General features: G+C 38.5%; 1 protein-coding gene across 2 annotated transcripts in view; it reads left to right on the forward strand.

Moving 5' to 3' along the window:
* Positions 1-24075, forward strand: part of inpp5a (inositol polyphosphate-5-phosphatase A) — a 168441-nt gene that overhangs the window by 131602 nt on the left and 12764 nt on the right. For both annotated transcript variants that reach the window (XM_028006649.1, XM_028006650.1), the window contains exons 12-13: positions 9395-9468; positions 21165-21276. In XM_028006649.1, the coding sequence (XP_027862450.1) occupies positions 9395-9468; positions 21165-21276 (186 nt within the window). The remainder of the gene's footprint in view (positions 1-9394; positions 9469-21164; positions 21277-24075) is intronic.

Genomic DNA, 24075 nt, shown 5'->3' on the forward strand with positions numbered 1-24075 from the left:
CCTGAGTAAATTTAAAGGTTAATACAACAACAGCAGGTCTTTAAGGTATAAACAAAAGTATGTATGAGTTTCTGTTGATTTTGTTGGAACATTAGTCATTTAATCCTGTAAACGTTCGTCAGGTGATAGAAGGCCGACTTTGTAATTATCTTTATGTGTTTCTGAAAATTCAGGTCAGAGTACTGAACCTAAGGAAAGCTTCAAATTTACCAGTGAGCTTTGGCCATAAGATTTGGATCATGATTGAAAGAATGAATTTCCTGGTACAGTCAGGTAAACACAACGTCCTGCATTGGTTGACCAAACTCAATCTTGCAGGTAAAGTGAGGACTCTATTGTTTGAAGGAGCTAGCACTGCTTCTCCATGCTGAAAGGCAGTAAGCTAAAGAGGTTCAGGCGTCTTTTCAGGATGCCTCCTGGTGACGAATCTGTGAAAGTCAAAAAGATGAGCTCTAACAAATAGATGGTATTAGTTTGATGCTGAGGGCAGTGCAGAAAATTCTGACTAAATTGGTCAACAGTGAAGTTATTGATGTTTTCTTTGTGTGTTGGTGTGTGGGCGTGGGTGTGTGTGGGGCGGGGGTATTGGCGTGTGTGTGTGTGTGTTCATTTAGAAATCAAGTTTAGGACTGTTGTAGTTTCCAGCATAATAACCACTTGGATCTGCTAACGGACATGTTATTATTGACATTGACAGCGAATAACAGGGTGCTTGTTTCTTCATTATACTGTAGCAACATTTTCACTAAAGGAGGTTGTGCATCATTAGTTCTGTGACATGTAAATCACCAAAAGTGCAATTAAAAAATTTTTATTGGTATTTTCATGTCTTAAATAGATCATTGCGGCCATGTTGGATTTTGTGTAAAAGCCTTCACCTTTCTAACATTAAAATGATTTCTAGATACCTGGATGGTAATTTTTCTAACTTTGAACTTGGAAATTTGAACTTTTGAGTAAAAATGCTATATAAGCTGCAGCTGCATCCTAAGCCAATCTAGCCAATCATCCATTAGATGCTGAAAATGTTTATTTTTTCACATCTTTTGTTTGTTTTCAGGATGCAAGAAGCTGAAAAGCTTCAGATTTAGTTGTACTGCTGCTTTAAAATGTCTGACTAGATGGTAGTACTTGTAAACCCTGGTATTCGTTGAAGTGGCAGTATTACAGAATATGAGCCGGTCTGTGAAACAGTTGCTGCAGAAAGCTGATGTTCCCCCCTCTGCCTTCAACTTCACCTCCTCCTCCTCCCTTCCTCCCTCTCCACCTCCTCAGCAAGCAAGACAAGATGGATGACATAATGGGGGCATCAGAGATAATCTGATGGTCATGGTCTAGTTAAACACACCGTGTTATGATCCTTATAAAACAAACTACCTTTCCAAAAGGATAAATGTCCCGCCTCCCGCTCCTCCACCGGGGTGGGGTAGAGGACAAAAATCCATTGCATCCTTCATCAACTGCAAGACTTGTACCAGCTTGACAGAAATTTAATTCGAGGCAGCTCTTGAAAATAATTATTGTATTTTGAGAGGAGTAATCATTGGCCGGGACATGATTGAATGTGTCCATGCCTATTGACTTTTGCTATGATTAATAGGTTTGTTTAGTCGATATTCCCATCGAAATTGTATAATTAATTATCCCCGGCGCTGTCACGGCAGGACGATGGAGAGCCCTGATGAGTATTTGGGAAGATTAAATTTTCCAGGCGCTCGCAGCGTCAAGGGGCACCATGGGGCCTTGCTCCGGCGGAGGGATGGGAGGAGCGCAGCGTTAGCTTGTGCGCTTGTGTGTGTCCGCGCACACATCTGCACTCCTGCAAATCAGTTTCCTCCCTGCAGCACACACCCGCGGCTCAGTCTCTCTCCCCCATCCGCATTGATTTTGTTTCACTATCTCTTTATTGTAACTTTATCAGTGTGGTGTTGGCAGATGGGGGACCAGGATGTGTTTGTGTTGTGATGAACCTTCCTGTCCGGCGTGCCTCTGCTCGTCATGCTGTTGGCGTCGGCCCTCAGCATTACTCACAAACCAGGAGATGTTTTAAACAAGAGGAGGAAACGCTCCTCCTGCCCAGAGTTCGCCCGTCGCTGCTCTAAGTGGCACTTCAGAATCGATGCTAAATAAAATCCAACATTAAGGGATTTAAAGTGATCCTGCAGTAGTTCTGTCATTTAGTTTGGCTGGAAAATGTCTGTGTCACTTTATCAAAATAGATGGCTCTTTAGCTTTACGTAAATCTCCTGGCAGAAATTACATTTGGAATATGTCATTTTATATTTTCAGTCCATTGTATCAGGAATCGCTTCACTAAATCACCAAAAGAAGTTAAATAGTTTGCAGATTTATTTTACCAGCAGTAAAATTTTCACCAGAGGTTTCATCAATTAGCTTATTTCCAGGCAAAAACTAAATAAAGACTCATTCATATTAATGATGCCTGTGATTTCAGTGAATAAAAAGTGAGATGAACATATTAGTATTGGTTCTGGGTCAGTTTGTCACTTCATGCCTCCAGTTTCTACCTACATTTTACTTTATTTGGTCATTTTTCCTTCTAATTTGTATCTGTAAACAAAACTATTTACTTAAACTTATTTTTTATTGTAGTTGATGATTTTTCTATGAATTATGAAAATATATTGTCATAAACATTTTCAGTTCTAACTCGCTGAGTATGTTGTGCCATAAATGGCACAACATAAATTAACTGCAATAACAAAACAGACAATAAAAAAATATGAAGTGCAAAGAATCTTACAAATAAAGAGCAGGGGTTATTATTGCAGTGACAATTTAAGATTTAAAACAGAAGGTTTTTAAAAATAGAACTGAAAGCTTTCAATGAAGCAAATAAAACTTGACAGTTTCAGTTTTTCATAGAACTTAGAAAATGACTTCAAATCATTGGTTTTTGAGGTAAAACAAACATTCATTTGTGGTACAAATTGACATTCAGTTGGAATAAAACATCAAGCAGCATAATTCAGGTGCAATTGATTAAAACTAAAAAGTTAGTAACGGATGAAGGGGCGAGATGACCAATATCAGTTCAGTTCGTTCTGCTTTTTGTTTTGGAATAAGTTGAAAAACTAGAGCATGCAATCCTTTCAGTTGATCAAATACAATCATAAAGAAACAATAAAAACACATCTACAAAGTATCAATGGACATTTAAATAGAATATGTAACAAATGAAAACAAACTGACTGACAAATATTATAAACTTGAAGTCGAAATATTCAAAAAGAGACGCTATCCAGGATACAACCTGTATCGTGATAGACAGCCTAATTTTTAACCAATTTTTCTAAAGTTTATTTTTCTTGAGGAATTCTAATTTAGAGAATGAATTACCAATTTGTTGAGTTTAAATCCCTGGACATATTGAGTGTTGTTTTTGTCCAACTGGCTTAAACATTTCATCAAAAATAATGAACAGCATATTAACTGCACAAAAAATGTATTTCTATAGCATTATGTCAAGTTTATCCAGCTCTCAGTACAATATTTATATTTGCTTACAAATAAATATACTGTACTATATGTGTTTTAAAATCTTTTTCAGAATAGAAAATCTAGATAAAGTTATAAATGTTATTGTGTTTCTGTGCATTGCAAAATAGCCCCTTAAAAGGTATTTCTCCATATATCTTAGACGACTACAGTACATATAAATATTGCAAATTTAATTAACTAAAACTGAGATTAAAGAAGATTAAAGTTTGACTAAATCTAAATGACATTTTCGTCCTGATGAAATGATTCCTGCTGCAGTTTTTCTGGGAGTGGCTCCTTCTATTCTCACTGCACTCTCCCACCTCGCGCCCACGCCAGTGACACTTTTTTATCGCTTTTCCACACAAAATAATGAAGATACTATAAAAAGAAGTGGGAAAAATATGGCCACCTCAATGAAAGCCAAGAGAGATGGGTAAAAATCAAATTAAATGACCTTTCACCCCAGCAGTTATTGATGGTCTTCAGTGGCAGCAGGTGTTGTCGCAGGGAATATTTAACAATGCGTAAATCAAAGCACAATTACAGGTGGTGGACATGCTCAGAGACACTGCATTGCCCCATTTTTTATTTTTATTTTTTTGCTCGTCTCCTTAACTATTGGAATTGATCTGATTTAGGAGGGAGAGGATCATCCGAGTGCAGTCAGAAATTTGAGCCCATGACAAGGTAGTTTTTGCCCTGACACTTGCTCATCTTTTTCTCCCCTCGCGTTATTGCCGGAGCGACATTATCTCGCACTGACTCTTCTCCACAACTCCCAAGGTCATTTCTGGTTGACAAACTACAGCCGGCTTTATAATGTCACAAGCCTTGAACCTGTATAAGCTGTGTTTTTTATTTTTTTTTTTTTTTTTATTTTAAGCTGCCGACCCAGTAGAGCAGCGGCGCATAATGCCTAATCGACCTGGGATGAAATGTAGTGTGAAATTTCCGGCCGCAGGGTTTTCCGTTCATCTGCATGAATAACTCAAGATTCACTTAAGGAGCATGCTCATGATGTGCGTACACACAGCCATATGTTGCTCATCCTGTGTCATTTTGACTCCACCATACATTACAGCATGAGCTGGTGTGTCCTATAAAAACATAGTCAGCAGTAAACACATATATAAACTAGTTCCAGGCCAGGATGTGATGACCTTGAATAAAAATACCAAGTTTTCATAATGTTTTAAAAAAAATTGAAGCCAAAGTAAAGAAATTGATTGAATCACTTTTATTTAAAGCAAAAAAGCAACAATTATTTTTTTATTTCTGCTCAATTGAAATGGACATCTGGAAATGTATTTGTCTATAGATCAAAAATAAGAATTGGTAAAAAAAAAATGTAGATGTAGTTTTTACCTTAACTTGTTGAAGCTGAATTCGGTACATTGTTGCCATTCAGTTACAAATTGTTAAGGTTTGTTTTTTCCCAAAAGTAGCTAAATTAAAGTAGCTGTCTTTCAGCCAGCTTACTGGCAAAGTGTAGCAATATGCTGGTGAGGGGGAAGGTGTTGAGTTATTCTATTCTGGCTGTTTGGATCCATCTCATTAATGGAACTTTAAATAAATACCAAAATAAATTCTAGCAGTTTGGAAACCTGGTAGAGGGAAGAAAAGATCGGCTTTGATCTGTCATTTCCGTCTGTGTTTTTTCTCTAAGTATTATTGAATCATTCTTCTTCACACACATCCACATTCAGTAAACTACTCACACCTGTTCCTTGTACTAGTAATCACCATGTTTAGAGAATCCCCCAGTTTTTCAGTCATTGTCAGATCCTCATATCTGTCATTTCTTTAGATGTTGTAAATCCTTTTTTTGTCGGTTTATTTATTAAAATCCAGTTTATTATGATTCTGTTCACATTCAGCCTGCTTTCAGGTCCCACAGTTTGACAAAGACATGACAGAGGCTTTGGAAACCTATTCTAGATGACTAGTTTATCCTGCCTCATTCATCCCAAAAAAAATTTTTAACTCTTGTTTGGCATCATTTTAGCTGTTGAAACATCCAGTTGGGTCTCTTTGCCCAGTTTGGGTTATTTTCCTCTACTGCCGCTAATGAAACAACCCTACAACGTGTTACTGCCACCACTAAAACCTTTCTCCAGATATTGCATCCATGTAAACAGTAACTTTCAGTCATGTTCAAAGGCGCCCAATTTGCAGCATCAACTTCTTTCTTGCTCTGCTCCCTCTCAGTCCAGGCCTACATGAAAGTGGCTTCACTGTGGGCGATGACACTGTTAATCCAGCAGTGTCTAGATTATGATTTGGCCTTAAGAAGACAGTAGTATGTATTTTCCAGCCAGAGTGCCATTTATAGCACAGTCAAGTAACTGTGCTATAAGTTGTGCTATAAGTTACTTGACTGTATTATTATGTATTATTATAACATCTGTTACCTTCAGATGTTATAATAATAACTTAAAATAAATTTGTGGAAATAGGTAGAGCTTTGTTGGGTTTTACAAACCTGAATGGCTGATATGGGAGATTCAAAGATTCGTCAAACATGCATTAAAGCAGTGGTTTCCAAAGATTTTCTGGGGCTCCCCTATGGATTACAATAAAATCCCCCCCAAAAAAGACAAAATAAATCAACTGTGCACACACACTGTTCAACCAGACATTAACCTATACACATATTTTGTTTTCAAACTCCACTGAAGTTTATTTCACACTTCATGTTGCAACAAAACACACTACAAACCATCTTTACTGTGAAACACTTCTGTGTAACTGTTTTTTTTTTCTTTTCATTCATCCATACTGCTTCCTGCCCCCCCCCCTCACCCCACACACACACACCTGCAATGACACTGCACCCCCCCTAGGGGGCACGCCACACACTTTGGGAACCACTGCTTTAAAGAATCCAAGTATCACTCCAGATATGCTTTTGATGAGGGAATAACTATAACATGACATAAAGCTCAAAAAAGGTGATTTTATATAATCCCCCATATAAAAGTAACATCTCAGACCATGACGAGATTAATTTACCCAACTTGTGTAAAGATGTTCACTTCAACGTGTCACTAACAGATATTCTAGGGTTATTTTCACTCACCTTGAAGGTTTTAAATTATTTTTGTGAGATTGTGAACCAACATTTGCAACTCAGCATTGTTGTATTAGATTGGCTGAAATTCCAATATAGCAAAACAAAAAATACTGGTTAAGCTTTTCAAACACAGCCTCCAACATGGTGATTTAGGGAGTACAGCAGAGCGTGGGGTTGCATCCTCTGCTCTGCCATCCCTCATCCACAGTGTGTGAGTCTCTCCCGTGACCCCCGACCACCCTCCCCCCCACGGCGGTGTGAGTTTGATGAATGCGGCACATCTGCCCTCCCGAACCGCTGAGACTCTGTCTGGGAGGCCGCCGCGGCTGCAAGTAATGGCTGCTGTTCTACACCACTGCCATGTAATCACACCCACGAGCATGGGCGAAGGCTTGCACAGGAGTCGTTTATGAGCGTGTGCAAACAATGCAAAGACATGAATATGTCACTGCAGATTGGAGACACCCCATACCTTCCGCCGGTGTAATAATTCCCGGACGTCCTTCCAAATATCGGCCATGTGCACCGCGTCGTCTCTGTTGATGTTTCATTATGTACCCATCAACATATTGTCAGGTTTAATGCAGCAACATGATGTCATTAACGTCAGGCCAGCTATACAACCGCTGTCAGACTCACGGCGGAGGATGTCCTCGTCAAGCCATAATTGTTTCCCGATGTCGGAATCATTTTCGGTAGCGTAAATTACCAGCATACCAACATGGCTGCCCTTCATCTGCATGTCTTTCTGTCCGAACAGGAAAGGGGGCGGGGCTGGAACGAGGTCCGCAAGGGGTTGCTGGGAAACGCGGCTGTCAGTCTCACAGGGAGGCAGTCATGCAGGTGCCCTGACTACCTGTTCATCTCCCAGATAATTAATGTGTACAAGGAGCTGCTAATTGCACTTTTCACTAATGATTTATGGGTTTTGTGAAAGGTGGGAAACTGGGGGAAGTGTGTGTGTACACTCTAGTGAGTGAGTACAGCTGGGTGAGGAGACATGATTGATGAAGAGTGAGTGGATGCTGTGTTGTTATAGAGAGACACACCCCAGTTGGAGAGAACTGGTGACACACACACACACAGTTGTTCAACTGGCATCAATACCCTGCACCTCTTTCAGGTATGTAGGAGTAACTGAATGGGCACAAAGATGAGACGATCCAGTTTGACTCTTTCTCATCCTCGCCTTCCTGAGACTATAAGGCCGGGTGATGAATGGATATTGACTTCTTAGCTGAATCGGATAATGCTGTGTGAATTCAAATAAACTCGACTGTCCATGAGTTTGATAAAGTCTGACACTGTTTCTGAAGGAAGTTGGTTCTGATTTTCTTGCTAGGAATTTAGATAGAGATTGGAAAAATAACTGATTCCCAACTTTATTCCCTGTCCATCCATCCAAATCAACTCAGGATCCAACCATCCATCTTTTCATTTAACCATTTGTCTTCCTATGGTTTTTAGAGAAAATTCTAATTTATTACTATAATACCATTTATTAACTCAGCAATCCAAAGTACTTCACAGAAACAGAGTAAAGACATTAAGGTTTTTTTCCACACCTGATAGTCTAATAGACTTGGCTAGGTTGGGGACCAAAATTGCAGCATTTGTTACATTTTTGATTTCACACTGACTGTGTCAAACAAAATCCTTTGAAAAAACCTGTTCCCCTCCTTGCCTGTGGTGGCGCTGCACCTAGAACTACTGATGGAAACCATACAAAACCCTCTGAAGAAGCCATTGACTTTCTTTTTTATGAAATAAATGGAGCTGCACCAGTTTTGTGGTCATAGGATTTCTCTTTTGTCTTTGATAAAAGGTGATGAACCATTTCACCTGTTGGTGCTAGCCTCTTGTGTTTGTTTACGTAGTCCACCATAGTCCGCTTCCTGCTTTTGGAGTGGTTTACAGGCCACTCGGCGTTGACATATTCCAACCACACCAGAACTGGAGCCTGGGTTTGTAGGTAGACCAGAGTTTGCTTCACTCACATCAGAGTTTGGTTACACAGTCTCACCTCCTCAAACTAACCAAATTTTCTCAACAAACAAACTAGAGTTCAATTAAAGTGGACTAAACAGTTTAATTTTAGGGTGTAAATGCACCCTAAAATAGCAACAAAAAAAAAAAAATCTATAATTTTTTTCTGATAAAACGGTGGAATTAGTCGGGTTCTTTGACCGAAACCTCCACTAAACAACAATGTTTTCAAGAACCAAAAGTTTCTGCACAGTTCAGGTTTTCAGACAGTTTGTTTCCGAGCTAAGGAGCAGAAATGAAATTCTGCCTCCCGTTGTTTAGTTTTGTACTTGGAGTTCTGAGTTAGCAGGTCTCTTGTTCATACTTGACCAATCAGTAATTTATTAACAAACAGCAGTATTTATAATCTCTTCTGTGTCAAACAAGGACTCACTGATTTCAGAACTGGTGTCATGTGATTCATTTTCCTGGAAAATGTTTATTGTGGAAGTGTTTTTTATAATACTAAAATGATTTCATTATTATATTTATGCGGTTTTGAAAATCCATGTCTGAGTTCAAAATGACAAAGATTTCTTGCATACTCAGTGGTCCTGAACTCTGTCCTTGAGTTTCCTTTCAGGTTACGTATCGAAAGTGAATATCTGTCTTTTAATCAGAGTGAAATTTTGTATTTGGGTGGAAATTGGAGTTTCTGACTGTGAGCCAGAAAAAACATCTGACCCTGCTTTATATAAACTCAATTAGTGATCACAAATGAACTTAATTAGTTATCATTCATTACCTGCTTATTCATGTTTCTCTCTTTATTTCTGATTTTTTTCTCCCCAGCTTTTACAGTTTGACAAAGAGCTGTTGGTGTTCAAGGATCGGCTGGATGAGATGGAGATCACTTTCCCACCCACGTAAGAACCACGGCACTTTTTAGCGCCTTTACATCGCAAACATGTTGGTATAGAAACATCTGTAATCCTCTTTGTTTTATTTAATAACATGTTTACCATCTCAAAGCAAACACAGCAGCTTTAACATCCTTTCTATGTTAATATGTTTATGTTTTGTTGCACATTTTATACTACTGGACATTTGAAAGTGTTTTAGCCTGTGGTACTTTTTAAAAATAATTCCATAAAAACTGACCTTCAAAGGTTTAATATTTTAACACCCTAATTTAAGAGGAAACTATACAGGAAACCATATTACTTTACCACACTTTACATCAAATCATCAGGAAGTAGTTTAGGCCATTCCTAAATAATGATTTACTAAAACAAACACAAAACATTAGCTGTTTTCTTAGTAGTTAATTGTTAAATACACTGTTTGCCTGAAACCAGTTTTTTACATCACCATTAAAACCAGAACAACCAGAAGACTGAAGGATTTTATGCTGTAAACTGCAACAAAACTCTCCACTTATTTTATCTTTTTCCACACGTGACCACATCTGTCCTATTTAAAATAGCATGTTTTCTTGTCTTTCTCATTTTGAAGAGTAGTTAAAATGTCACATTTATTACAGGCAGTTATGCATTAATAATTATACAGTCCTAGACACTCTGATCATCTTAATGCAAAGTGTAAATTACAGAAAAATGTTTCTGTTACTTTCATTTTGTGTGAATATTAGTGGATTTTTGTAAAAACAGCAAAAAAAATCCAAAGATTTTCCTTTCCTTCCGAGTAAATATTTTCAACTTGAAATGATTTTACTGCAAAACAAAAAGATTAATTTATTTTACCAAGTATGAAAATAAATGCTGTCGCTGCAATGTCATTTTTATGGTTTAAAACACATCATGTAGGGATACTTTCAGTTTAACTGAACTATTCCTCATTTAAAATCAGAGCAGCTTATTAATATTCTGGACATGCACAAAATGCTTAAAAATCAAACCTAAAGCAGTATTTTGTTGTAGTGAGCAGGCTTTACATGCTCTGAACACTCTAAAGCCAGAAGCAGACTCTGTCACTTTTTCACCAGGCGGTACAATAAAAGCTCTTGATTTCTTGGTTTATAGGGATCAGTATGATTGCACATGTTCCCAAATGGCTCCCGCGTGGATTCGGGCGTGCGTGCCACGGGCCGCATTGATAATGCCGTCTCAGCGGGACGTGGTGGAGACGGGAACCGGTGGTCCTTCTCCTCCTCAAACAAATGCATTTGCAATTAGCCCTTTCAGAGGAGAGGGAGGGCAAACACGCGGCTGGCGCGGAAATATGTTTCGGGGAGCGTCGCGTTAATGGCGCTTGACCTTTGCCGTCGGTTGTGACTCAATCAGTGCAGATAATGAAACGCTGTAATCAAACAATAATTACTTGATAAACTGCTCTGGTGGCAGGCACGGGGCGGCGGGGGATTTTAACTTGTCTGTGTGCGTGTGTGTGTGTGTGTGAGGAAGGACTTTAGAAACATAGGACGTTCCAAATGCGTGTGTGTGTGAATCGATTAAAGATTGCTTGTGCGCAGCTCAGTCGCGGCGCTGCGAGTCCCTGTTTTTTAAATGACTCTGTGTCTTAATCAGGGACCCCATTTACATCACTTTGCATAAGTGACAGGTGGATTTATTGTCCTTTTACACCGTCCAACTCTTGCATCTTTCCATATAACACTGAATCATCTCCCCACAGGGAGGCATGAACGTGCTGCAGCAAAAGAATACAAATGATTTCCTCACACTTGAGGCCATGATGAATCAAACAGATGAAAAGCGGGAGCGGCGTATGAAATCCGATTTGATCAACTCTTAGTCTGCGACAAAACACATCATTGTCAGGCTTGTAATGGGCAGCGGTGGCCTAGTTAAACTTAAACAACCCGCTTCTGCCTCTCTGGTACCCTTCCCCCTGTCAAGCCTCACCGATTGCTCACCATCACATGCTCTGCTCAGGACCATCCCCTCGCCATCTGTGAGGTTATTACGCTTTTTTCTTTAATGCCGGCCATCAGAGCGGATCCTCACCGCTGCACACAGGCATGCACACACACGACTCACTTTGCTCCCAATCTATAAATCAATAATAGTCACAAACATTTAATCTTTAAAGTAATTCTCTCTGTGGATTGGATATCACAGTGAGATAGCCTTGCACAAATCAACTGAGGATCTGACAGAAAAGTGGTAAAAATGGTGAAACTTGTAAATGATATAGATACATTTCCAACAGACACAGATGTATTTCAAGTTTTTTTTATTATGGCTTACAGCTAATGGGCACTCAAAAGTCTGTTTCTTATTTATTATATATCTTATTTATATTTTTTATATTTTTAATAATTTTGTAAGGGCGTTCTTGTGTGAATTATTGCATTATTTCAGGTCAGGAAACCAGCTTTTAAAGTCTGTAGCTGACTAACCCAGATGTTAGCATTTCTGTGCCCAAAATACTCTCTTCAATTAAATTAAAACATTATTATTTATGTTTCCCTGAGTTAAATTAAATATTGTCATATATTTTGGGCAGGAAGAATCTATGGTAGCAGTCAGTCTTGCAACAAATCTGATGAGGCCTCTGACTGAAGGCTGCTGCTGTATAACATGCTAGCAGCTTAATATTTCTCAGTAGCATGTCCTGCAACATCTGTTGCAAGCACAGTTAATCCATCCCATTTGCTTTTGCCGCTCCTTTTTCTCTGGCCGTATGATTAGAAAACTGGGAAGAAAGATGTAGGGGATACGATCCCCACCCAACACGTTCGATGGAAGAGGTTGAACTTCCTCCTTCTCTCTCTGCTCTGGATCCATGAAGCCTGCTTTAAACTGCTCTGAGATTTGGGGTCAGAGTTCAGGTATTATTTGAGCTTTTGATATGCTAATCAGCTGCTACTAATTGTAAAAACAATACCAGGCATCATAACAACAGTTTAAAAGGAAGAGGAAAAATTAGCCAACAAATTACAACTAAATCCAATTCTTTTCTATTTTTTTGTCATGTCCAACTTTTTCATGGCAGTCTGAACGGCCCAACTTTGTGCTCAACCAGCACAATTCTAGTATACCTATTACATATACCAGGGGTGTCCAAAGTGTGGCCTGAGGGCCATTTGCAGCACCTGAACTGATTTTATGCGGCCCAGGCTGCAAATTAAGAATAATGGAAATTTGCTCCTGCTTCCTCAGGTGGGTGATGCAGACTGACACTATTTGTTTTTACTCTGGGTAAAATTATTTCAAACAAATTAAAATTTCACAATAGAAAATCTTTGCTATAGCACGAAGTATTCAATATCCAGGCTTTTTAGTATTCTCTTATGTCAACAGGCTTTGATTGACCCAGATAGCTTTTAATGAATTTACTAGACTTGGCTGTATTTTTATAGAAATTGACCAAAATATTGTCAATAAATGTTGTATTTATTGCTCAGGTTGACAGAAAAAATTTGTTATTTTCCGCCAAGACCTTTAAAAATGTTCTAAGTGAATCTTTGTCTTTTAATGAGGCAAATTTGCAAGACTCGTTTTACATTTTGGATTTACAAAAATTTGCGTATCCCTTCCCAACATAAAAATCCTCAATCTTTATTTAACCAGAAAAAAACTCCTTGAGAGAAAATATTTACAAGAGTTGACACAATACGGTTAAAACAGTTCGTAACAAGAACACAGTAATTAAAGTGTTGCAGCTTGGTTTATTGTTCAGTACGTAAAACAAAATGATGTTTTGTTTTTCCTTCTTTTTGTTATTCAATTTTTTGGGCCCGCAAGTCACATTTTGGCCAATGTGACCAAACGTTTGGACACCTCTGACTTATACTATAATACTTATTGGTGTTTAATCATTTTTTAATATTAAGATAGTCCTCTGACTTATTGAGATGTACCTGTTTGACTCAAACCTTGAGTTGTGAAAACATGACAAAAAGGTGATGCATTTTTCCAATTTTTTTAAAGCCGGAAATTCCTTCTCTCTGCATCTTTGCAGAGGCCTTAAATTTCGAAATATATATTCCTCCACTTTCAAGAAGACATCTGTCAAAGTCGGCAGTGACACATCTGAGTACTTGGGCACTGGAGTGAGGAATTTGACCGGGCCTTGTGACAGTTGGACCTGGAGCCAGTCGGCTGGCGTTCCGACGGGCCGACGAAGCGCCTCAACACCGTCAGGGCGACACAGACAGGATCGCATGTCCACTCGAGGGGAAAGATGAAACTATTACGCTTATCGTTTATTTAGAAACGGTTTCTCTATCAGTTGTAATACATGAAACTGCCAACCAACCATGAGGCCATGGACTGCTGCACAGCCATTATTAAAAGTAATGGTAAGTTTTACCGCAGATCATGGTACCTTTTATTTCATATTTTAATGGCATAACATAGGTAATATCCCCCTAAAAACATACAAAAGTACCAGTAACATATTCATGTATTTTGATTGATTTAAGGGAAAGCTTTTAGTACTCCTCTGATCTGATTTCTCTTCTGTTTTTTTTTGCACAAGATCGATGCAAAAATTGAATTGGTTCCAAGCTTCTGAAAAAAAAGAAAGAAAAAGTAAAATAAATGCAGAGGCTGATGAGCGGGTGGAGGGAGAATGTATTCGAGTCGTAACGTGGTTACTGGAGTGGGCTTTGAGGGAGATTTTGAGTGACATCAGACCAGCAGCACAACTCCATCAGTGGCCATATCATGAGTGATTTCAGAGCTGGAAGACAATATGGAAGAGGGGGGACACTGAGAAAGAAGTCAGATAGATTTCTGAGGGATTTCTGTTGGATTTTTAATCATTTTAAGTATGAAATCAAAATTGGAGGTACCTAAAGCACATTAAACCAGAATATTAATAATTTACTGAATGCTAGTATTGATGCCCAAAGGTACATGTAGTCATACTCTGAGTTTGAATCCATGTTTAACCTCAGGATTTCTTATATTCAGCTTTCTTCGTGAATAAAAAATGTAACCTCTGAATTATAGTAAACTTAAGCTGATTGAGTTTACCTGCTAGTATTTGTTGTTTACTGCCTGAATTAATCATAATCCATTACTCCAAATTATTTGGTAGCTAATTTATTGCAACTGCTTTAATTTTTTCCTTCTCTGATTTGTTTTATTTGAAAATTAAGCTTTGGAATTCAGAAAATCCAAACTAAGATTAAATAAACCAACAGTTCCCAAGCTTGTTCTCCTCTGTGAGGTAACAAACACCAAGGGCTGATCAATAATATTTTGGATATTATCAATCCAAAATATCAATAATATCAATGCCAACTTGATATTGGTATTGGATCGATTCTATGCTTGTAAGATCAATACTTTAGTTTCAGATTCCCTCTTGAAATTGTATTTAATTTGTGTGTTGTAGTTTTATCAACTCTAACCAAAAAATTATTTGCTCTCAAATTATATTTTTTACACTTTGCTTTGAAAAACAGTGCACGCACTTGTTTTTCTATTGTTTATCATGTTAATATGTTGTTAAAATATTTTGTAAAGACCTTATTTACCTTATCTAAATTCTCTCCTAATTTTTAACGAAATAATAATAAAAGAAAAACTACAAAAGCACCTAAAGCTCAAAAGTTTGATGATATATTAAACTTAAATAAGTATAAGTATAAGCATTGATATTGGTATTGGTATTGGTATTGGTATCAGCGATACTGGTTTGGTATTTACTTTATCGGATCAATACCAAAATATTCTGTATCGCACAAGTGTACTGAAAGGGCTGTTAAGTTTAAATATTTTGGGAAAAGTGAAAATAATAGAAATGAAACTACCAATATGCTGGTTTGTTTATTATTCTTGGAAAATAACTTGTAAGTTGCAAAATAGTAACCTGGGCGTTTTTTGGAAAGAAATGATAAGTTACAGAAAGTAACCCGGAAGTTCTTGGAAAAAAATTTGTAGGTTGGAGAAAATTACTTGTAAGTTATGGGTTGAATTATGTATTGCTACTGTAATGTTTTAGTTTTTCATATTGTGTTAATTTTGATAGTATTAACTTCTTAATTTTACAACAGTTTTTATTTTGAATTCGGTAAGAAAGCTGCTTCATTTCAACAGATGAAAAATAAATGAAAAATACCAAAATCTGTTCCAAGCCGACATTTGCAACATTGACCTAAAGTATAAGTAAAGCAGGGAGTAATTCCAAAATTTTGCAATAATTCTCCTTTCCTAACCCGAACATCTCTGTAGGCTTCTGTAGTAAGACTGGTTGACAGGTCTTAGTGGGACCAGGGTGTCTCTATTGCTGCTTCATTGTTTGTCAAGTCTAGACATGGGACGCAGCAGAGGAGCCCAACCTGACCTAAAGGTCGGGAGGTGAAACTGATAAACGCTTGTGTCCTCAATGCATAGAAAGCTTCTCATGTTTTCAAAGATTCAGGAAGTGAGAGTGTGAGGCTAAATGTTCCACTGCTGTGATGAAGCTTAATGTCAAGAGAAACATGAAGCTATACCTGCTAGTTTCTGGCTGTTTTCTATACCTTATCTATGAACAGGCCTCTTCCTTGCGCCCCTAACCCTCTGAAGGCCTGTAGAAATGATCTCACCCTCTCTGTATGAGCATTTGATTGTGAAGACATTAGTTGAACAGCCCTTCTGTTTGCCCCACATATGACGGAAGCTGCCTGTTTTCTGGTCTCTGACAGCCGTGCTGCTCCGTAGCAGCGGCACGTGACTCCGTTTAAGGAGCGCCACCGATACAGTGGAGCCACAACATTGTGTTAAAAAGTGCTCCGCTGTGCGTGTGTGTGTGTGTGTGGTTTGTGTTGGCTGCTCCCGGCGTTACGGCCTGATCTACTGAACAGGAACATTGTTTTACAAGCAGCAGCGCATCCATCATTCTAACTACTGGAGAGCCAGTGGAGATGATGAGGGGCGACTGTGGCGATTACAGCGGAAGATTCGCTGCTGTCATATATCGTCGCCTCTTGCCTGAGACGAAAGCTTTGTTTAAAGCGATCTTGCTCAGAGAGGCTTAAATGGACGCCATCTGTCCCTTCCTGTCTTCATTTAGATCAGCTAAAGGCAGACGTTGTCATTGCTGAATCCCAGAAAATCTGCAAGGCAACCAATGGCGTGGCACTCTGTTTGCGCTCTTCTGTGACAACGTTGTGCCTGTGAGCCTCCCAGCACAACACATTCAGAGTTATTGATAGCATTTGGCTGATCTTCTTGAAGCTTTGTGTGTGTTGTGTTTTACCAAGCTTCCCCTGACAACCGCAAGCAAACATAGATGTGGAGAGGCTACGAGTCATTTGAAAGCAACGGATTCCTACTTCCAGCCAATCCCATCAATGCTAGCGCCCATGACATCATGTCTCGCATATAAAAACTCTTATCTTTGGCTTCCTGCCCTACCTATATCCTCAAGTTTATATTGCACTCATTAAATACTCAGTAAGTGAATAGTCCACTGTTTGGCCTGTCACTTTTTCACCATATAAGGCTTTTGCTTTGGAGATAAGAGTGTCTGCTCTTCACTAAATGGACTTTAAAATCAAGAAAAGAAGAAAAGACAGCTTCATAAAAATGCACTGGGTGTAGCTACGTTAGATATAATAGAGCAATGTATACTCAGGGCCTGTCTAACTTTTGCATATTTTGTTTCATTGCAAGCACAAACTTTTATGTACACATTTTATTCCAATTAAATACTTTATTGGGATTTTATGTGACAAGAAAGTGAGCTGTTTATTTTTTCTGATTATTTTAACACTAGGTTTTAAAACAATAACCTATGAAGGGATACAATTCATTCATTTATTTATTCATTAATAAAGCGCTTCAAAGTACAGTATTATGTGTTTTCCAGGCACATAGGGCTATTTTATATCACAATCAAGTAATTATATTAACTTCAGTTGTTAAAAAAATTAGATATTTAAGTTCAGTTCACTTTATTTTGGTAAATTATCAACATTAAACACAGAAAATAAAACTAATACTAATTAACAAACCCAGAATTTATCAAAAAGGAATAGGCTGAAGCCAAAGCTTATACTTACCTACCCTGTTCATATACTTAGCAGCCTACTGTCATAAAAGATGGCTATATGTTTCAAATATGGCTCAAAAGACATTTTACTTTGTAATTTAACGCCCTGAAATTATGCTTCTGTCCCTTTTAAGAAATTCCTGCTCTGTCTGAAACTCCACCTTCAGGAAGTCATCACAACATCGCTCCTCTATTAACCCTTTTACAATGATTTTACCAGTATTGCACTCAGAGGTTGTTGTGCGCAGTTTCAGCAGGTGTTTGCTAATTGCTGTTGGCTAGTCTAAAGGAGTTAGTGAGGTAGAAACTTTGTTGCTTGGAAACTGCGACTCTGAGGAGAAGCTGCATCTGGAAGGCAGGACTAAGTTCACCCAGGCATTTTGCACATCTAATGGTTGCCACGGGAGATTAAAGGAATCAAGGCAATACTCCAGTGGTGAGGGAATAGCATTACAACATTATGTAAAGCTTCAAAAAGTTGATTTTACATGATACTGTCCCTTTAAAAATAAAAGGCAACCATACCGCAAACATTTTCAAAACTATCGGATACCAATTTGATTTAGTACCACATATGGGAGGTTTTGGGGGTGAAAAGATCAGAATTAAGCCGTTCAGACTGCCGTGAAAAAATTAGATATGGGCAAAAATAATCAGATTTGAAATCCAATATTCACCAGATGCTCTTTGTCCAATTAGACATGAAAGAATGGGCAAAATGTCAGCATCTGGGGCAAGAAGATCTAAAAAGATAAACTGAAAAACAACAAAGTTTGTGGCTGTAATCTGGACAAAACGTGAAAAAGTTCAGGCAGTATAAATGCTTTTGCACTGTATATAAATATTGCCTCCCAGGTTGCTGGGTGAGGCCAGGTTTCACCCCGTAGGTCGGGGCTGTCCTCACCTTGCCAGGTTTTTTTTTTCTACTGTTGCAAGACAAACAAGCTGACACCAGCAGCAACACATGTGAGTAATGTGCCAGCAGCCAAGTCAAACATTAAACCCTAAACCAAGCATGAATGAATGAGCTCTCCATGGCTGCTAGCGGGGTCCTGATAGGAGACCGTACACACATGTATCATCTGCAGAGTGGCCGGCTGCACAAAAGAATGGATTAACTGTACAGTCTCAACAACAGGCATCCATCAAAAGACCTTTTTCAATCTCCACTTGAACATATGCTTATTGTTAAACCTGATGTGACTGGCGTTACATGCACAACTCTGGGGAATATTTCATTCATAATCGTGGGTGTTGGAGTCAGTTTTCCATGTTTGATTTGTGTCTGAGAGGTTTTAGCTATGCTGTCTCTTCCCAGCCACACACTGCTAGAAGTTATCAGCTGTAGCTCATTAATTAGAATAATTAGCCTTGCTGTAACCCACACACCCGACAGTTTACCCTCCAAGATAAGTTTGTGAGTTTCCTTATCGGACGCATCAATCACTTTGTTTGCTGTTGCATTCATGTTGGACTCAATGGAGGGTGCGGTAGCAGAAAAAGGAAGTATACACCTGCAAATGTAGAGAATGGGAGTTTAATGGTTACAGCTGAGTGTTTTTAGTCATTTTCTTTACAACTCGCCGTCATCAGAAGTGACCAACCTGTTTTGTTTGGTGGAAGTTATCCAGCGGGAGTTCATTGTTTGAAGTAGGTGAAGAGGGAAACTTGATTTTCTCTCTATTTGTTTAACACCAAAATGACCCCAGTCTTGTTAGTCAATAAAGCTCCGAGACCAACCCTGAGTGGTGGGTTGTTCTCAGGCCGCCACCTCAGAAAGCGGCAGCGTTCAGGCCACCCTGAAGTGGAGCGGCTCTCAAAGCTCTTTGAAGCCTTTGCTCTTTTCCACCCTCACTTCTGTCTGATCCATCTTTATCCCCTCTCCTCCCGCTCTCTATCTGTTTCACTCATCCTATTCTTCATGCTCTCTTTTTATCCCAGGATCACTCCTTCAGACCTTTGATTTGCATGTCAAAACCTCCATGCCTCCCACAGCCCCTTGCTTCCCCCTGGGTTTGAATGTTATTAATGCTAATTGGAGGCGGGGAACTCCTTTAAGAAGTCAGCAGGTCTGTTTGTACACCTGGTGGGATGCGTGTGTGTGTGTGTGTGTGTATGAGCCAGAGACATCTTCTGGTTTAAGGTGCAGGTGCATGAGTAGAATTGAAAAGTATGTATTGTAAACATTTATTGCACACAGATGACAAGTATATATGACGAGTATTTGATTCTAAGTCTGTCACAATAAGCAATTAATCAATTTATCAATTATTTGCATGGTAAATTAAAATGAGTTCAATCATTTCCATTCTTATTATTGACATTTTTGAAGGGCAATTTTATTTTACAGGCTTCATAATCCATTCTATTTATGGTTTCAGTTGTTTGTGGGTTTTATTTCCTTTTTATTTATTGTTTTTTATTGTGTTTTATTTTGGATATTTAAAATGTCTTCCAAACTAAACCAAAAATACTTGGTAAGGTTTATGTTTTTGCAGTATTATATATTTAAACAAAGCTTAATTTTAGATTAAATAGGCCAGAAAACATACTGTGGTCAAATAAAAACATATCTGTTCAATACAGGGACAAATACTATATATAACTTATGGTAAGATATATTTTCTCATTTCTTACATAGTAGTTTCTATCATTGTGCTGATCTTTACAGCCCAGTGTAAAGTGTATCCTCCAGAACTGAGGAGTGTTATAGAGAAAGTTCTAATGGCCACAGAGATGATTATTCTGGTATCAGTTTGCATCCCAGCTCTTGTTGTGGTGAAAGAACTAAAAAGAACCCCACTGAAAGATATGATATCCTCCACTACAATGTCCAATTAATCTATCAAAGCCTGGCAAATGTGATAAATAAAACCCATTGTTTATGGGTTTATTTTACCATTAGGGTAAAATAATGTTTATTTTACCATTAGGGTATCATTGTCCTCGGAGGAGAGTGGCTCGGTGTTATGCTACAGTTAGCGCGCGTGGCACTGAGGGAGCAAATTGGATTGGTATTACAGTATGTAAGCCTGCTGTTACATCCTGATGAGCGCAGACAAACAAATTGGATTGGTGGCGTGTAAATCCGAAGCAGTTTGATGAGCCGGAGGGGCAAATTGAATTCTCAACAATGTAAATCTGCATCAGCTCGATGGCTTCTCGCCCGACTCCGCCACTTAAATCACGCGATTCTTCCCCCGCCGTTTCCAAGGCACAATCGCTCATGGCCATTTGCTGCGGCGCCTAATCTGTTTTTGATGACCGTGCTGGGGTGTCGTTGTACATATGGGCAACTGAATCTCCCTCTGGCCCGCTCTGCACAAATCACACTCATTCTGTTTTACTTCAGCCGCCGACACACACACACACACACATGCAACCTGTACATTTGGCAGAGAAAGATTGCTTTGATAGAGCCATCCTCGTGTGTTGATTCAAGTGATTACTCAGATGATTGGTCATATTAATGGACCTCCTGTTTTCTTGTGATCTTTATCTCTGAGATGACAGATGATATTTATTTCTCTTTTCCAACTCTGATTAATACACGTTGTGTCTAATGGCGTCTTCTAAGGAAATCATTACCAGGAGTGAATCGCTTTTCCTTTTCATTTGTTGCTCTGATTGTTGTGTTTGTGTTTCTCTGCAGTTATCCGTACAGTGAGGACGTCCATCACGCCAAGCAGTATAACACCACCAGATGCCCCGCCTGGTGTGACCGGATCCTCATGTCAACTTCTGCTAAACACCTGATTGCTAAAGTGAGCAACTGACTTTTGATTTTAAAAATTGCAACCAACTTTGCTTTTTCATATTTATCCAAAGAATTTGGTCATTATAATGTCACAGTCATAAACTTTAAGTCAAATTTATCTGTACAGCACACTTCAACAACACCATGAAAACTTAACATAGTAACCACTTGTGAAAAAAGCAATAAACTTATAAAATTTGACATTTGATTATGTCAAATGCCATCATCAAGCAAATAAATATCAAATATATTTGATATTTATTTCCGTTTTCCAGTTTTTATGCATCAAAGGCAACTCTAGAGGGGTGGGTTTTTAGTCTTGCTTTAAATTAACTCAGTGTTTTGGCAGTTTTGCAGTTTTTCTGGAAATTTGCTTCAGATTAGAGTAGCATAAATACTGAATGCTGCTTCTCCATGTTTGGTTCTGGTTCTGGAAATGCAGAGTAGACTAGAACCAGAAGACCTGAGTGGTCTGGAAGGTTGGCACAACGACAACAGGTCTTTAATGTATTTCGGTCTTTAAAAACTTTCAGATTATTGGGGCCTCGTCTGGTGCTCTCCCCTCCCCCAATTTCACCTGGTATGACCGAAATCGGGACAGAAATCGGCAGAGTAATCTTGCCATTTGATCCAGATGCTGCAACAAGACAATTACCCTAAACATACAGCCAAAGATATAACAGAATGGGTTCGATCAAGGCATATTGGTGTGTTAAGATGTCCCAGTCAAAGTCCAACAGACACCCTCAGTTCTATTTGAGGCTACTTTTGCAAAGCTGTTAGAGAAAACCCCCCAAAAAGCTTGTTAGTGTCATCGCAATAATAGGTGTTCTCTCCCAGCTTCATTTAAATGTTAAATGAATGAAACGTTTCCTCTCTTTGTTCCTGAATGTCCTTTTGACCTTCCAAGCCAAGGAACAGTGTTTATCCCAGCACTTATAGAGTTCTGCTGGGCCCCATCTTCTTCATAAAGCCTCGTCTTCCTCAGAGAGTTGAACCCCTGTTTAACTTTGGATCTGCCTCAGAATAGCAAACAGCAGCCAATCTGCCGCCTTTCTGCTCCTCTAACGCTTCCACAGCCACTGCTGCTCTCTGTTTCTCTCCTGACTATTTAATTTGTTTGTTGGATTACAGAGTGATCCTGCGTGCAGCCGAGCAGCGTTCGCACACATTTGGTTTTACTCCTTGACAAATGCATCTTTAAACCCAAACCAGCCAGGAACCCAATAAAAAAAACATAAAATATTGAGCGTTTTGGACTTCTTAGACTTAGCATTTTAGCCACTTGACTCCTTTTGTGCAGGAAAAGCCTGGCTTTCATCTGTAAATGTGTGTGTGTAGGGATGCGTGGGTGTGTGTGGGTGTGAGAGAGGTGCAGCAGTGTGTTGTACAGTACCAGTCCACAGCGGGGGGGCTGCTCAGGAAGTTTGGCTTTCTTTTGTCTTCAACAAATGAGAAGAAATTCCTTCCTGATCTTTCTTCTCCAGTGACTGAAGCTTCAATGGAGATCTGCAGCCTTCCTAAAACATCAAGGCTGATCTCTGGAACAAAAGGTTGAGAAAACAGCAACTTTAAAACACCTAAAGTATGAGACATCACAGCGTAATAAAATTGATCTGGTGTTTGCCGATTGTGAAATAATTTAGGTTTAACTTCAAGTGTACAAAAAGTTATTCAGAACAGTTATTATATGTAAAGCAAAGAAGAAATTGGAATTAATCTCTGTTTACAGAAAAAGGTGCTCAGAAAAATTACTAAACACACAAAACCTCAGGCTTTACAAAAAACAAAACCTGGCTATCCACTGTTAGGCATGGTGATGGAGTAGTGGTTCAATGGGCTAACATGCATCACTCCTGACAGCTACAGCTTGACCCAAAGGTCAAAGTCATGATATGACAACGATGCCAAACAGCAAATCTACTGGAGAACAGCTGGAAATGAAACAAAACTATGTGTAAAAATGGTCCAGTCAAAGTTCAGACCTGTACCTGACTGAAATGCTGTAGAGCATAAGATAGATGTGCAGAAACTGGAAATCTGCAAACCTCTTCTTTTTTCCCCATTTTTAATTTTAAAATGTATTCTTTGTATATCTTGGGGTTTTTTTCTTTCCTTCTTCCATCCTTTTCTTTTTTTCCTGTCTTCAAACTTTAATTACTTAAATCTATGAAGTAAAGTCAGGTACAACAGTGAGTGAGTCTGAAATCCTGAAACAGAAAACTTTTACTGATTTATTGCTGCTACAGAGATGCTGAAATGTAGGATTTATTTTTGTTTTTCACATTTTGATTTAATAAATAATGTTGGTTTTTATAATATTTGTAGAGCATGGTGGGATGAATTTGTTGGGTTTTCCAATCCTAGGAGAATTGCCAGCTTTCCACTTGAATGAATAAGCCTGTTGCAATAAGTGATTAATCAATTAATCGCATGATAAATTAAAATGAGCTCGATAATTTCCATTCTGATTTATATTTTTTGAAAGGCAATTTCATTTACAGACACATCATAATCAATTTTTTTTATGTATGTATGTTTTTTATTTCTGTTTTATTTATTGTTTTTGGTTGTGTTTTATTTTGGAGTTTTAAAATGTCTTCCATTTTCAGTGTTAGGTGTTTGTTACAAAATTAGTTTATTCTTCTTTGAGGAGGAGGACTTGCATTATTACACCATTATCAATACATTACTTGAAAATGGTCTCAAGAAAACAATACTATCAATTTATAGTCCTGCAAAATTATGACAGACCTAGTTGTGAATAGTCTGTCTCTCTGGAGAATGATAAACTTGAAATACTTTG

Source organism: Xiphophorus couchianus, chromosome 22, assembly GCF_001444195.1.
Source record: "Xiphophorus couchianus chromosome 22, X_couchianus-1.0, whole genome shotgun sequence".
Taxonomy (NCBI): domain Eukaryota; kingdom Metazoa; phylum Chordata; class Actinopteri; order Cyprinodontiformes; family Poeciliidae; genus Xiphophorus; species Xiphophorus couchianus.